Source organism: Eurosta solidaginis, chromosome 1 (genome assembly GCF_040869045.1).
Source record: "Eurosta solidaginis isolate ZX-2024a chromosome 1, ASM4086904v1, whole genome shotgun sequence".
NCBI classification, from domain to species: Eukaryota; Metazoa; Arthropoda; class Insecta; order Diptera; family Tephritidae; genus Eurosta; species Eurosta solidaginis.
In genome coordinates this window covers 308,929,051-308,944,391 of record NC_090319.1, presented here as the reverse complement: position 1 = coordinate 308,944,391, position 15,341 = coordinate 308,929,051, and the positions used below count along the sequence as shown (strand labels likewise).

General features: G+C 37.1%; 1 protein-coding gene across 3 annotated transcripts in view; it reads right to left on the bottom strand.

Moving 5' to 3' along the window:
- Positions 1-386: 386 nt before the first annotated feature.
- LOC137237612 (solute carrier family 35 member F3) overlaps positions 387-15,341 on the bottom strand; it is a 124,785-nt gene continuing 109,830 nt past the window's right edge. For 2 of the 3 annotated variants that reach the window (XM_067761448.1, XM_067761449.1), the window contains one exon: positions 4,005-4,265. In XM_067761448.1, the coding sequence (XP_067617549.1) occupies positions 4,151-4,265 (115 nt within the window). In that variant the 3' untranslated portion in view covers positions 4,005-4,150. Of the gene's footprint in view, positions 4,266-15,341 lie in introns of all 3 variants that reach the window. The other variant, XM_067761446.1, reaches the window with a different exon arrangement.

The following is a 15,341-nucleotide window of genomic DNA, read 5'->3' as shown; positions in this document are numbered from 1 at the left end:
TATCAAGTTTTTGTTAAGGTTTTTAACGTTAACGAAAGCTTTTAGTTTCGGTTAAAAACGAGATACAATTTATCTTGATAATTTCTTTATCGATAATATTTCGAAGTGTTTCAACGGAAACGGTGGAAATTTTTTGATAAACGATTAGCTTAACGTTAAGGTGCATCCCTGTGATTGCTATAAAGAAGTACAAACCTCGTTTAGAAATTCGAACATAGAACACAGTCAATCATCGGGCAATGCCTACAGTCACAGAATGGTCCCCGTAAAATAAACTTTCGGTCAGAATCAGACTCATAGACCGTCTTTAGACTGCTTAGGCTCTCTTTCTTGAATTCATCATATCAACAATATTTTTGTATATTTTATTAAAACCTTTATGTAGGTACAATTTTTAAAATTGAACTTTATTTAACTAAGTGTATATGTAAATTATTTTAAAACTGTTCATTAATTAGTTTTGTAAATGTTATTTTATTTATTTTCTCTTCGAGTTTTTCAATTGAGCACAACTAACTTGAATTATAATTACGTGTTTAATATTATGAGTATGTGCATTTTACATTTTTTTTTTGTAGGCTTGGTTATGAATACTTGGGAAATGAAAGGCCCTTAAAAGGGTACCGAACCAGATCGAGATTACGAGCGAGGGAATAAGAGCCAAATCCTTGCACGTTGAACCATTCGAGAACAGTGCTCGCGGCATTCGACCAGTCGAAACACTCCGATCGTTGAAGTTTTTGTATTTTATATTTAACCTATAAAATTGTAAAAGCCTAAAAGCGAAATAAAGTCGTAGAAGAATCAGCATGTAGAATATCGGAATGAGATATTAACTGTAGATTTTTCACTAGATTTGAACTATCAAAATATTGCCAATAAACGAACTAGATCTAAACTGCCGAATTTGACTAGAACTACAGGTAACTAATGCAGCGGAGGACAATTGTCACCGCCTAGGACATCGTCATTTAAAAGTATGTGGAAGAGGTAGAGGTGAGTGGTACAGAATGCATTGTGTAGAAGCGTACCAGTTTTGAACTAAGGACTTTTCCTTGAGGGAATGTTCCTTCCCCATCGCCTGTGTTTATTTTGTGGTTATCAAAACCTCCTTCCCAGTAGAAAAAATCGCCATAGCAGCTTCGCCGTTTTATAATTTTGGGGAACGCTTTGATGTGGAGAAATTTTAGGTAATTTCGTTAGGCACATACAAAAAAGTGATATATGTATACTAGGTAGTTAGGTCCTACATAACTTCTAGTATTTGCCAAGAGGATGAAGTTAGTTCTGGCATCTAATTAAGGTTTTTCCGTTTGGTCGTCAAAAAAATTCTGGTAACACTATGAACACATTCAGTCTATGTGAGGTTTTTCAGCCTAACCTATGTATGTGGAAATCTTACAACATTAGACTCACAAAGTTACTCATATCCCTAAAGAGAGAAGACTTAAAAAAATGCTTCTTATAAAAAGTTAGGCCTCGTCAGTAACAGCAGATCTAGGAAGTGCGAGCTGCAGGATAAAAGGGTTCAGCACGTTTTGTTTTCCCGTCCTGCGCTGGCGAGAGCAAGCCTCCGGCTAGTAGGGACGGCAGAATTGTCAGTTCTCGATACAGCAATTAAGTTAGGTCCTAGAAGGCTCCTAGTAGTTGCTAAGAGGTCGAAGTTATTCTATAGTATAAGTTGTGGCAACTAATTAAGGTTTTTCCGTTTGGTCGTAAAAAAAAATTCTGGTATCATTATGGAAAAACTCAATCTATGTGAGATCGTTTATTGACCGCCCAGTTCACCTAACTTAAGACTGCACGTTTAGGTGGACTTTATTGTCCATAAAAATATGTGCTTAATAGTTTAACGGTACACCATAATTTCCTACGGTCGACAACAAAATTACGTCAATGGTGCGGTCATTGACGAACTATGCTCCGAAATAAATAACTATTTCTAACAAATTTTTTCAGATTTTACAGCTCGTGTAACATGATACTTTCAAGCTATTTCTAATCTTTTCAGAGTAGTGCTACAAAACTATTGATAGTGGCGTTAAACTATATTTTAAAAAATAATATCGATTGTTTCGATACTATTGCTTTGTGGAAACTCTGTCTACTTTCAACTTGCAAAAAAAATTTTTATAAAATCTGCGGGTTTATGTTTTTAAATTACTCCATGTATGCGAATGGGCTGTTAAAATCTATTAAAAAATTATATAATATTTTTCGAAAGTGCAGTAAACTTTGAAGGATAGTCATGAAATACTCGCTATTGACTATCGCCAAAAAAACGATGTTTTCTAAAAATATAACTATTGATAGTACTGCAGCTCCATTTCAGAAAGCGCCAATCGCCCACCTATATTAAGCTGTAAAGACAATGCCCTGCCTCCGCGAAATAAACGGGACGAGCTTCGCCTTGTCAAAAATAGAATCCCTGAATAAAGATGAACACAATGAGAACGAAGAGCCAAATTTACGCGGTGGAATTTTGCGGCGATAGATTTATTTGCAGAGATATCGTAAGTCATTTGAGAAATGTCAGCACCCGGGGAGGCGAAGTCGTCGTCAATCGGCATTGCGTTTACTGCTTTATATGAAATATAAGCCCCATGAACAGCCACGTGAAGTGATAGTTTTGAAATCAAGTTCTGTTCCACCAAGTATGCATAAGAAAGCCTTTGCTCGTAAATGTGACATAATGTGTTTCTTTACCTTATTTTACCTAGACCACCGGTACACTCAATGTGCTTTTGCGAACCACTTAAATTTTACCAATAAATTTATTTTACCAGATTTTTGTAAATCTTTTTCAATACTTAAATATTTCTACATACAATTTTACTAACATTACTGTATTTCGGTAATTCAGTATTATTTGCATAAATTCATATAGTTTCTTATTTAAACCACATTTTCGAAATTTTTAATTCTTTATCATTAGCTGCTTCGCACGATTATTATCACTCATCTTTAAAGAGCGATTAAGCCAGTTAAAGCGATAATTACAGGTGGCATAACAATATCGGTGCTGTAACATACTGCCATAACCATAGGCGAAGCAATCAATTAAAATTTACCGCCTTTTGATGCTAACGTGCCCAAAACGATCGTCGTTCGTTTGTTGGTAGCACGATTAGCAATACTCATACTTTATGCAAAACGATAACAGCGACGAACAATAAAACAAAGGACCTTGCTTTGCGAAATTCGATATCGAACAACAATGTGTTTCAAATGCTCGTTTTCGCTTTTTCATAACACAAAATGTCGACGCGTTGTACACAACGTTCGATAAAACCTGTTCGTTCAAAAACATACACTATTCGCAATACAAAATATTTTGATAGCTTCAAAAGCATTTCTGAATTGTTTTTAAGATATAAAAACTAAAGTATTCATATCAAGTTAAGAAAATCAAAACCGTCTCATCGAGCGTTCGATATCGAACTGAGGTATCGAACCGAAGAGACGCCACACGTGCAGTTCACAAATAACGTAAGCTTAACAGTTAGACGATAACGATAAACAACAGTTAGACGATAACGATAAACAACAGTTAGACGATAACGGAAGCTTCAGAGTACCATTAGCAGACGATATCACCAACGCAGGTATCGTCCGTTAAGCGTCTGTTACTTAACATAGGCATCTGCGACTTTCAATTTGATTTGTACATTTCATACGGTTTTCTTTTAAATTTTCTGTATTATATTTTTATTTAATTATCAAATCTATGCGTAAATGTATTGATGCCATCGCTTACAATTCAAGCCATTATAGTCATGCCACCCAAATTTATCACCTAAGATATTCCACTTTTATTCACATTTCACCAGCCTCACACAATAATTCCTTTAATCAGTGGAAGCATAATAAACCACTGTGGATTTACGACGAAATCCCAAATTGAAAAATGATGTTTCTGACTTTTTGCGCTCACGTTCATGTTCGCCACCGAAATAAGGAAACAAACGTCCACCTATACCGCCACCACCACTACCAATCGGTGGTGCACGTGTTGTTGAGCTACTACTCGATTGTAATCCCGACGATGTAGAATATCCGACATATTGTTGGTGTGTTTGTTGTGGATGTGACTGTTGTTGTTGTTGTGTTTGTTGATTATTAAGTAGAAATCCAGTAGGCGACATATCAGTCATCTCACACGGCCAGATGGTGACCGAAGATGGGACCTTATGTATCCCGTCCGATAATCGATAATGGTGGGATGTTGACCTGTTAACGATCCGTGGCGAGGACCGCGTCCCCATCTAAGGTATATCCAATATTGTTTTTTGTTTGTGTAATCAATTGCGTTTTGGGGAAAATAGAAAAATAAGTTAGTTTCAAGATAAAAAAGTAAATACAGAAATGAAACTTCTACTTAATATACAACTTTTTGACTAATATGTATGTACATACTGATGTATGTATGTATGATAAATAAGTGATTTAACAAAATTTATAGGTTGAGTATGCGGAATGATAACTCTTTAAAATCCTTAACGTGTTCTAAAAAATATGAAGGAAGGTAAATCTTTACAGCCCTGCATCGGGTACAGGGGCATATTTCCAACCACTATTTACTTAAAGCCACCGCAAATGAAATTTGTGTGCGGAAGTTGAATGGCAAAAGGTCACATTTATATTTAGGAGAACCGATTTTCTAAAAATCTTCCCATTTCGTGGAATTTTGCACACAAAAATTTCCTTTATAAATTTCTAAAAACTTCTATTACAAAAAAAAATTCAAAATCGGTTAAAAATTACGACCTTTAAATATTAAGGAAAGAAAATAATTACTTTGTCCCCACTTTGCAGTGCAGGGATGCACCTTAACGTTAAGCTAATCGTTTATCAAAAAATTTCCACCGTTGAAACACTTCGAAATATTATCGATAAAGGAATTATTAAGATAAATTGTATCTCGTTTTTAACCGAAACGAAAAGCTTTCGTTAACGTTAAAAACGTTAAAAAAAACGTGATACTTTATGTTTGAATTGTGTTGGCAATGCTATATCCATGGTAAAGCCGTAAGGTGGCAACAGCGAGCGGACATACACACAAACTCCATGCAATTTGTTTGTGTAGTTCGTTGGTGGTAATATCAAAAATACTCTGAGAAATGTTCGTACTGTCAAAATTCATGAGAAAAGTTGCAATCAGCTTGGCTAATGCCATGGTTCAATTATGTACAGGTCATGGTTCAATTATATACAGGTTGGCTCAACTCATCAGCTGATTTTATTTATGTCATTGCATGGTTGAAGGGATTGTCAAAAGGAGATGGCAAACTCAAAATGAAACCAACACATTGGCAACATTTTACTTACACATACAAAAACTGCTAAGTTTTATGTTTTCATTCCATACCATTCGCACCAACACCAATACACACATTTTGACAATTTGAACAGACATATTTTGTTGCTTTAAAGATGAGCCAACCTGTATATAGTTGAACCATGGTACAGGTTGACTCATCTCATCAGCTGATTTTATTTATGTCATTGCATGGTCGAAGGGATTGTCAAAAGGAGATTGCAAACTCAAAATGAAACCAACACATTGGCAACATTTTACTTACACATACAAAAAATGCTAAGTTTTATGTTTCCATTCCATACCATTCGCACCAACACCAATACACAGATTTTGACAATTTGAACAGACATATTTTGTTGCTTTACAGATGAGCCAACCTGTATATAGTTGAACCATGGCTAATGCTTTCACCTTTAATGACTCCGCCATCAATCAGCTTTGCCAGCATAGTTTGAAATTGATAATCAACATAAACGTTCCTAACGTTAATAAACGAAACGAAATGACTTTGTTTCGTTTATTAACGTTAATTATCGTAACGAATGATATCGGTTCGTTGGTTAAGCATGCCTGGTGCAGTGGTGCCATGAACTTCGTCCGCTGCTGCATCAACAAGAACCAGGTTTCGAGGAGATGTATTTTCGTTGAATTGCCCTCTCTCAGCAACGTTAAAGCAGGTTTGATGTTATTACTAACAAGTAAGGAAGGCTAAGTTCGGGTGTAACCGAACACTACATACTCAGCTGAGACCTATGAACCAAATGAACCTAGGGTAATCCTGGAATGTGTTTGTATGACATTTGTATCAAATGGAAGGTATTAAAGGGTATTTTAAGAGGGAGTGGGCCATAGTTCTATAGGTGGACGCCATTTAGGGATATCGCCATAAAGGTGGACCAGGGCTGACTCTAGAATTTGTTTGTACGATACGGGTATCAAATGAATGGTGTTAATGAGTATTTTGATAGGGGGTGGGCCTTAGTTCTATAGGCGGACGCCTTTTCGAGATATCGCCATAAAGGTAGACCAGGGGTGACTTTAGAATTTGTTTGTACGATATGGGTATCAAACGAAAGGTGTTAATGAGTATTTTAACAGGGCGTGGGCTTAGTTCTATAGGTGGACGCCTTTTCGAGATATCGCCATTAAGGTGGACTAGGGGTGACTCTAGAATTTGTTTGTACGATACGGGTATCAATTGAAAGGTGCTAATGAGTTTTTTAAAAGGGAGTGGGCCCAAGTTCTATAGGTAGGCGCCTTTTCGAGATATCGCCATAAAGGTGGACCAGGGGTGACTCTAGAATTTGTTTGTACGATATGGGTATCAAACGAAAGGTGTTAATGAGTATTTTAAAAGGGAGTGGGCCTTAATTCTATAGGTGGACGCCTTTTCGAGATATCGCCATAAAGGTGCACCAGGGGTGACTCTAGAATTTGTTTGTACGATATGGGTATCAAACGAAAGGTGTTAATGAGTATTTTAAAAGGGCGCGGGCCTTAGTTCTATAGGTGGACGCCTTTTCGAGATATCGCCATAAAGGTGGACCAGGGGTGACTCTAGAATTTGTTTGTACGATATGGGTATCAAACGAAAGGTGTTAATGAATATTTTAAAAGTGAGTGGGCCTTAGTTCTATAGGTGGACGCTTTTTCGAGATATCGCCATAAAGGTAGACCAGGGGTGACTCTAGAATTTGTTTGTACGATATGGGTATCAAACGAAAGGTGTTAATGAGTGTTTTAACAGGGCGTGGGCTTAGTTCTATAGGTGGACGCCTTTTCGAGATATCGCCATAAAGGTGGACCAGCGGTGACTCTAGAAATTGTTTGTACGATACGGGTATCAAATGAAAGGTGTTAATGAGTATTTTAAAAGCGCGTGGGCCTTAGTTCTATAGGTGGACGCCTTTTCGAGATATCGCCATAAAGGTGGACCAGGGGTGACTCTAGAATTTGTTTGTACGATATGGATATCAAACGAAAGGTGTTAATGAGTATTTTAAAAGGGAGTGGGCCTTAGTTCTATAGGTGGACGTCTTTTCGAGATATCGCCATAAAGGTAGACCAGGGGTGACTCTAGAATTTGTTTGTACGATATGGGTATCAAACGAAAGGTGTTAATGAGTATTTTAACAGGGCGTGGGCTTAGTTCTATAGGTGGACGCCTTTTCGAGATATCGCCATAAAGGTGGACCAGGGGTGACTCTAGAATTTGTTTGATCGATATAGATATCAAATGAAAGATGTGAATGAGTATTTTAAAAGGGCGTGGGCCTTAGTTCTATAGGCGGACGCCTTTTCCAGATATCACCATAAAGGTGGATCAGGGGTGACTCTAGAATTTGTTTGCACGATATGGGTATCAAACGAAAGGTGTTAATGAGTATTTTAAAAGGGAGTGGTCCTTAGTTCTATAGGTGGACGCCTTTTCGAGATATCGCCATAAATGTGGACCAGGGGGGACTCTAGAATTTGTTTGTACGATACGGGTATCAAATGAATGGTGTTAATGAGTATTTTAAAGGGGCATAGGCTTATTTCTATAGGTGGACGTCTTTTCGAGATATCGCCATTAAGGTGGACCAGGGGTGACTCTAGAATTTGTTTGTACGATACGGGTATCAGTTGAAAGGTGCTAGTGAGTTTTTTAAAAGGTAGTGGGCCCTAGTTCTATAGGTGGAAGCCTTTTCGAGTTATCGCCATAAAGGTGGACCAGGGGTGAATCTAGAATTTATTTGTACGACATGGCTATCAAATGAAAGTTGTTAATGAGCATTTGAAAAGGGCGTGGGCCTTTGTTCTATAGGTGGACGCCTTTTCGAGATATCGCCATAAAGGTGGACCAGGGTTGACTCTAGAATTTGTTCGAACGATATAGGTCTCAAATGAAAGGTGTTAGTGAGTAATTTAAAAGGGTGTGGGCTTAGTTCTTTTCGAGATATCGCCATAAAGGTGGACCAGGGGTGACTCTAGAATTTGTTTGTACGACATGGCTATCAAATGAAAGGTGTTAATGCGCATTTGAAAAGGGCGTGGGCCTTTGTTTTATAGGTGGACGCCTTTTCGAGGTATCGCCATAAAGGTGGACCAGGGGTGACTCTAGAATTTGTTCGAACGATATAGGTCTCAAATGAAAGGTGTTAATGAGTATTTTAAAAGGGAGTGGGCCTTAGTTCTATGGGTGGACGCCTTTTCGAGATATCGCCATAAAGGTGGACCAGGGGTGACTCTGGAATTTGTTTGATCGATATAGATATCAAATGAAAGATGTTAATGAGTATTTTAAAAGGGTGTGGGACTTAGTTCTATATGTGAAGGCGTTTTCGAGATATCGACCAAAATGTGGACTAGGGTGACCCCAGAACATCATCTGTCGGATACCGGTAATTTATTTATATATGTAAAACCGCGAACAGGAATCCTGCCAAGATTCCAAGGGCTTTTGATTTCACCCTGCAGAACTTTTTCATTTTGTTCTACTAAATATGGTAAGTGTCACACCCATTTTACACAGTTTTTTTCTAAATTTATATTTTGCGTCAATAACCCAATCCAATTACCATGGTTCATCCCTTTTTTCATATTTGGTATAGAATTATGGCATTTTTTTCATTTTTCGTAATTTTCGATATGGAAAAAGTGGGCGTGGTCATAGTCGGATTTCGACCATTTTTTATACCAATATAAAGTGAGTTCAGATAAGTGCGTTAACTGAGTTTAGTAAAGATATATCGATTTTTGCTCAAGTTATCGTGTTAACGGCCGGGCGGAAGGACAGACGGTCGACTGTGTATAACCGATTTTGCTCTTTTTCACAGAAAACAATTATCATCCTAGAATCTAAACCCCTACCAAATTTCACAAGGATTGGTAAATTTTTGTTCGACTTATGGCATTAAAAGTATCCTAGACAAATTAAATGAAAAAGGGCGGAGCCACGCCCATTTTGAAATTTTCTTTAATTTTTGTATTTTGTTGCACCGTATCATTACTGGAGTTGAATGTTGACATAATTTACATACATATATACTGTAAAGATATTCAATTTTTTGTTAAAATTTTACTAAAACATTTTTTTTTTACTGGGCGTGGTCGTTTTCCGATTTTGCTAATTTTTATTGAGCATATATATAGTAATAGGTGTAACGTTCCTGCCAAATTTCATCATGATATCTTCAACGACTGCCAAATTACAGCTTGCAAAACTTTTAAATTACCTTCTTTTAAAAGTGGGCGGTGCCACGCCCATTGTCCAAAATTTTACTACTTTTCTATTTTGTGTCATAAGTTCAACTCACCTACCAAGTTTCATCGCTTTATCCGTCTTTGGTAATGAATTATCGCACTTTTTCGGTTTTTCGAAATTTTCGATATCGAAAAAATGGGCGTGGTTATAGTCCGATATCGTTCATTTTAAATAGCGATCTGAGATGAGTTCCCAGGAACCTACATACCAAATTTGATCAAGATACCTCAAAATTTACTCAAGTTATCGTGTTAAAGGACAGACGGACGGACGGACATGGCTCAATAAATTGTGTTTTCGATACTGATGATTTTGATATATGGAAGTCTATATCTATCTCGATTCCTTTATACATGTACAACCATCCGTTATCCAATCAAAGTTAATATAATCTGTGAGCTATGCTCAACTAAGTATAATAACGCAAGTCTTAGTGTTCTAAGAAAATGATTGTACTATCCCTACAAAAACTTATTACATCATGTGTTCTAATTCTGTCACTATAGATTATCTACGCTGGCTCTCGCTTTGCCTGTGAGTAACCCATAAAACTATTTCAATCTCCCATATATGTATATGTGTTCCATGGAGTACTCCGAGCTGGTGTAGGTTATCCTGCTCTTGTATATCCTAATGTTAATTGAACAACATATTTCATATGAATGAGGATAAGTTGTATAGTAAGACTCTCATATTCTTTAAGAAGTATTTAAGCAGTACTCCATGGAACACCTACGCGGTAATACTTTAAACAAATTACTGCATGGAATACTCACAAGCAAAGCGATAGCTGCAGTAAAAAATTTATATTGGAGTACTACTTAATATGACAGAAATGGAATATATGAGCCAACAATATTTTGCAAAGATAAGCTGGGTACTAAAACGAGTGGGGAGCGATGTGAGAGCTCTTGTGGTGATTTTTAATCCAGAACTGTCTATAGACAGTTCATATGGCTAAATTTTGTTGCATATACACGCCCTAACAACTGTGTTTAGTTGTATAAATTATGGTTACCGCCGCAAAATTTCTTTACAATTTGTTTATGACGTTAAGCTGTAGTCATACTTGCTATCGTATACGTGTAAAATGAAATAAAGTAAACGTTTCCTGCAAAAAATAGTGCGACTAATCCCCAAAGAGAGCGGAATCTGATTTATCTCTTTTGTCTACATTGGGGCATAATTGATCCTCTCTAATCCCTTTTGGATACAGTTGGGATTAGTCATCAGTTGAAATCTATGTAGCCCATTTTAAGAAACATTAAAAAAAACGGCAACGAAATTAGTAAAAAAAAAAAATAAAGATTATTTAAGGCGATTGTTGCGAAGTATTTAAGGTAAATGCGGATCCCTATACCGAACCTAAATGAGTTGGACCATATCTCTTGGAATGAAATAAACTTCATAACAAAAACATTCCCGTCGGATTACATAGTTAAAGGATTCATTTGTTCTTTCTGCATAATTATACTCAGTTGAGCAGAGCTCACAGAGTATATTAACTTTGATTGGATAACGGTTGGTTGTACAGGTATAAAGGAATCGAGATAGATATAGACTTCCATATATCAAAATCATCAGTATCGAAAAAAAATTTGATTGAGCCATGTCCGTCCGTCCGTCCGTCCGTCCGCATGTCCGTTAACACGATAATTTGAGTAAATTTTGAGGTATCTTGATGAAATTTGCTACGTAGATTCCTGGGCACTCATCTCAGATCGCTATTTAAAATGAACGATATCGAGCTATAACCACGCCCACTTTTTCGATATCGAAAATTTCGAAAAACCGAAAAAATGCGATAATTCATTGCCAAAGGCGGTTAAAGCGATGAAACTTGGTAGATGGGTTAATGTTATGACGCAGAATAGAAAATTAGTAAGATTTTGGACAATGGGTGTGGCACCGCCCACTTTTACAAGAAGGTAATTTAAAAGTTTTGCAAGCTGTAATTTGGCACTCGTTGAAGATATCATGATGAAATTTGGCAGGAACGTTACTACTATTACTATATATGCGCTAAATAAAAATTAGCAAAATTGGATGGAGAACACGCCCACTTTTTAAAAAAAAGTTTCTTTTAATTCAAACTTTAACAAAAAATTTAATATCTTTGCTGTATATAAGTAAATTAAGTCAAAATTCAACTCCAGTAATGATATGATGCAACAAAATACAAAAATAAAAGAAAATTTCAAAATGGGAGTGGCTCCGCCCATTTTCATTTAGTTTGTCTAGAATACTTTTAATACCATACGTCGAACAAAAATTTACCAATCCCAATTCTCAAATTTGGTAGGGGCATAGATTCTATGACGGCAACTGTTCTCTGTGAAAATGGGCGAAATCGGTGGAAGCCACGCCCAGTTTTTATACACAGTCCACCGTCTGTCCTTCCGCTCGGCCGTTAACACAATAACTTGAGCAAAAACCGATATATCTTTACTAAACATAGCCCACGTACTTATCTGAACTCACTTTATCTTGGTATAAAAAATGGCCGAAATCCGACCATAACCACGCCCACTTTATCGATATCGAAAATTACGAAAAATGAAAAAAATGCCATAATTCTATACCAAATACGAAAAAAGGGATGAAACATGGTAACTGGATTGGTTTATTGACGCAAAATATAACTTTGGAAAAAACTTTGTAAAATGGGTGTGACACCTACCATATTGAGTAGAAGAAAATGAAAAAGTTCTACAAGGCGAAAGCAACAGCACTTGGAATCTTGGCAGGAATACTGTTAGTGGTATTGCATATATAAATAAATTAGCAGTACCCGACAGATGATTTTCTGGATCACCTGGTCCATATTTTGGTCGATATCGCGAGAACGCCTTCACATATACATCTAAGGGCCACTCGCTTTTAAAACCCTCATTAATACCTTTAATTTGATATCCACATCGTACAAACACATTCTAGAGTCACCCCTGGCGAACCCTAATGGCGATATCTCGAAAAGGCGTCCACCTATAGACCTAATGCCCACTCCCTCTTAAAATGCTCAGTAACACCTTTCGTTTGAAACCCATATCGTACAAACATTCTAGAGTCACCCCTGGCCCACCCTAATGGCGATATCTCGAAAAGGCGTCCACCTATAGACCTAATGTCCACTCCCTCTTAAAATGCTCAGTAACACCTTTCGTTTGATACCCATATCGTACAAACATTCTAGAGTCACCCCTGGCCCACCCTAATGGCGATATCTCGAAAAGGCGTCCACTTATAGACCTAATGCCCACTCCTTCTTAAAATGCTCAGTAACACCTTTCGTTTGATACCCATATCGTACAAACATTCTAGAGTCACCCCTGGCCCACCCTAATGGCGATATCTCGAAAAGGCGTCCACCTATAGACCTAATGCCCACTCCCTCTTAAAATGCTCAGTAACACCTTTCGTTTGATACCCATATCGTACAAACATTCTAGAGTCACCCTTGGTCCACCTTTATGGCGATATCTCGAAAAGGCGTCCACCTATAGAACTAAGGATTACTCCCTTTTAAAATAGTCATTACCACCTTTCATTTGATACCTATATCATACGAACACATTCTAGAGTCACCCCTGGCAAACCCTAATGGCGACATTTCGAAAAGGCGTCCACCTATAGACCTAATGCCCACTCCCTCTTAAAATGCTCAGTAACACTTTTCGTTTGATACCCATATCGTACAAACATTCTAGAGTCACCCCTGGCCCACCCTAATGGCGATATCTCGAAAAGGCGTCCACCTATAGACCTAATGTCCACTCCCTCTTAAAATGCTCAGTAACACCTTTCATTTGATTCCCATATCGTACAAACACATTCTAGAGAAACCCCTGGTCCACCTTTATGGTGATATCTCGAAACGGCGTCCACCTATGGAACTAAGGATCACTCATTTTCAAAATACTCATTACAACCTTTCATTTGATACCCATATCGTACAAACACATTCTAGAGTCACCCATGGTCCACCTTATTGGCGATATCTCGAAAAGGCGTCCACCGATAGACCTAAGGCCCACTCCCTCTTAAAATGCTCAGTAACACCTTACATTTGATACCCATATCGTACAAACAAATTCTAGAGTCAGCCCTGGTCCACCTTTATGGCGATATCCCTAAATGACGTCCATCCATAGAACTATGGCCTGCTCTCTCTTAAAATACTCTTTAATACCTTCCATTTGATACACATGTTATACAACCACATTCCAGGGTTACCCTAGGTTCATTTTCCTACATGGTGATTTTCCTTATTTTGTCTCCATAGCACTCAACTGAGTATGTAATGTTCGGTTACACCCGAACTTAGCCTTCCTTACTTGTTCTTAGTTAGGGCCATTATTGAATGAGGGTATGTAATCTTGGGCTCAAAAGTGGCATGAAGTGCGGGAAGCAGAACTTCAAGAATACGAATTTCATGAAATAAAAATTAGGCGACTCTTAACTCTTGATTGCTTTGACTTAAAGAACACTATTCTTCGGCTATTTTTGGGCTAAAATATCTCAGCAAATCATCTTGAGCACCGTTTCAATAACCATAATGATTATTAACACATTTTACGGGGAAATTTTTAAAATGAAAAAATTATGCTTAAGCCATATATATATGTAATACTCCTATATTTCTATTAAGGCTAGGTATTTCCAAAACATCAGAGTGCCGATATATTGCTGTTTAAACGTTTTTGTTTTTGTATTCAATAACCGAATGTACCTAAATTTAAATTTTTTGTCACTCTCATGCTGCTACAATGACAAACATTTTATAGGCTGTCTTGTTTTGATTTCAAATTCAAAACATATTACGAGCATTTTCTATTAACAATATAGGAGTATTACATATATGGCTTAAGCGCTTCATTATGACATAACTATTGAGCTTTGTTGGTTTAAAGAGTCATCGCATTTTTTTTTTTATACATCAACCAATAATTTTCAATCACATATGTATATACTAATGATTTCTATCGCCATCGCTTGCTACTTATTAAATCTCTATTAGAGATATTTAAGAGATCATAGCATAACTTAAAAAATGTGATAAGTTAGTAAAGGATAAATTACTGGAGACATAACCCTAGCTTTATAAAATACATATGTAGATATGCCATATCGTGGCTCACTTGCCATAACCGAATATATAGAAATAAGTTTTTATTATTTTTTAGTTGGTATATTTTCCGTACAGATTTCACTCTCTTTATTTTTAATTTTTCTACATTTTTTCAGATACCTGCCATAGCTGCACAGATACAACCATTTCAAAGGTTGCTAAGTCTTCATTGTCAGTACGCTTTAGGCCCGCTCATGACGCAGACAGGTGAAGTCATTATTACAAAATGGAGTCGCATTTGCCAATACTCGCCCTCATAATTCTAAGTGTTGCTTCTTGATTTATCTGCAGCATTTGTAGCTGACTTACAAATATAAAGCGGCAGCGGTTTTACAGCAACGATGCTTCAAAAAATCCGAACTTCTAGAAAATCATTAATGGAAAAAAAATATGTGTCCTATCAAAACTTATCTTTAAACAGCTCTAGACAAACATGAAATAGCTGTATGATCAAACCCGACACACATGGTTCCGACTTTCGCTATCCATCCACCTGCCTTTCCTCTGTCTAACACTCTCCCTTTCTAATTTCCTATTCCGTCTGCATTTTCTAGCTTACCTTATTCGGCGCATTCGAATTCCGTATCCCTTTCATTCTTCCGTTAATCATTCCGTTTTTCCTCTTACTCTTTCTTTTCTTATTATCC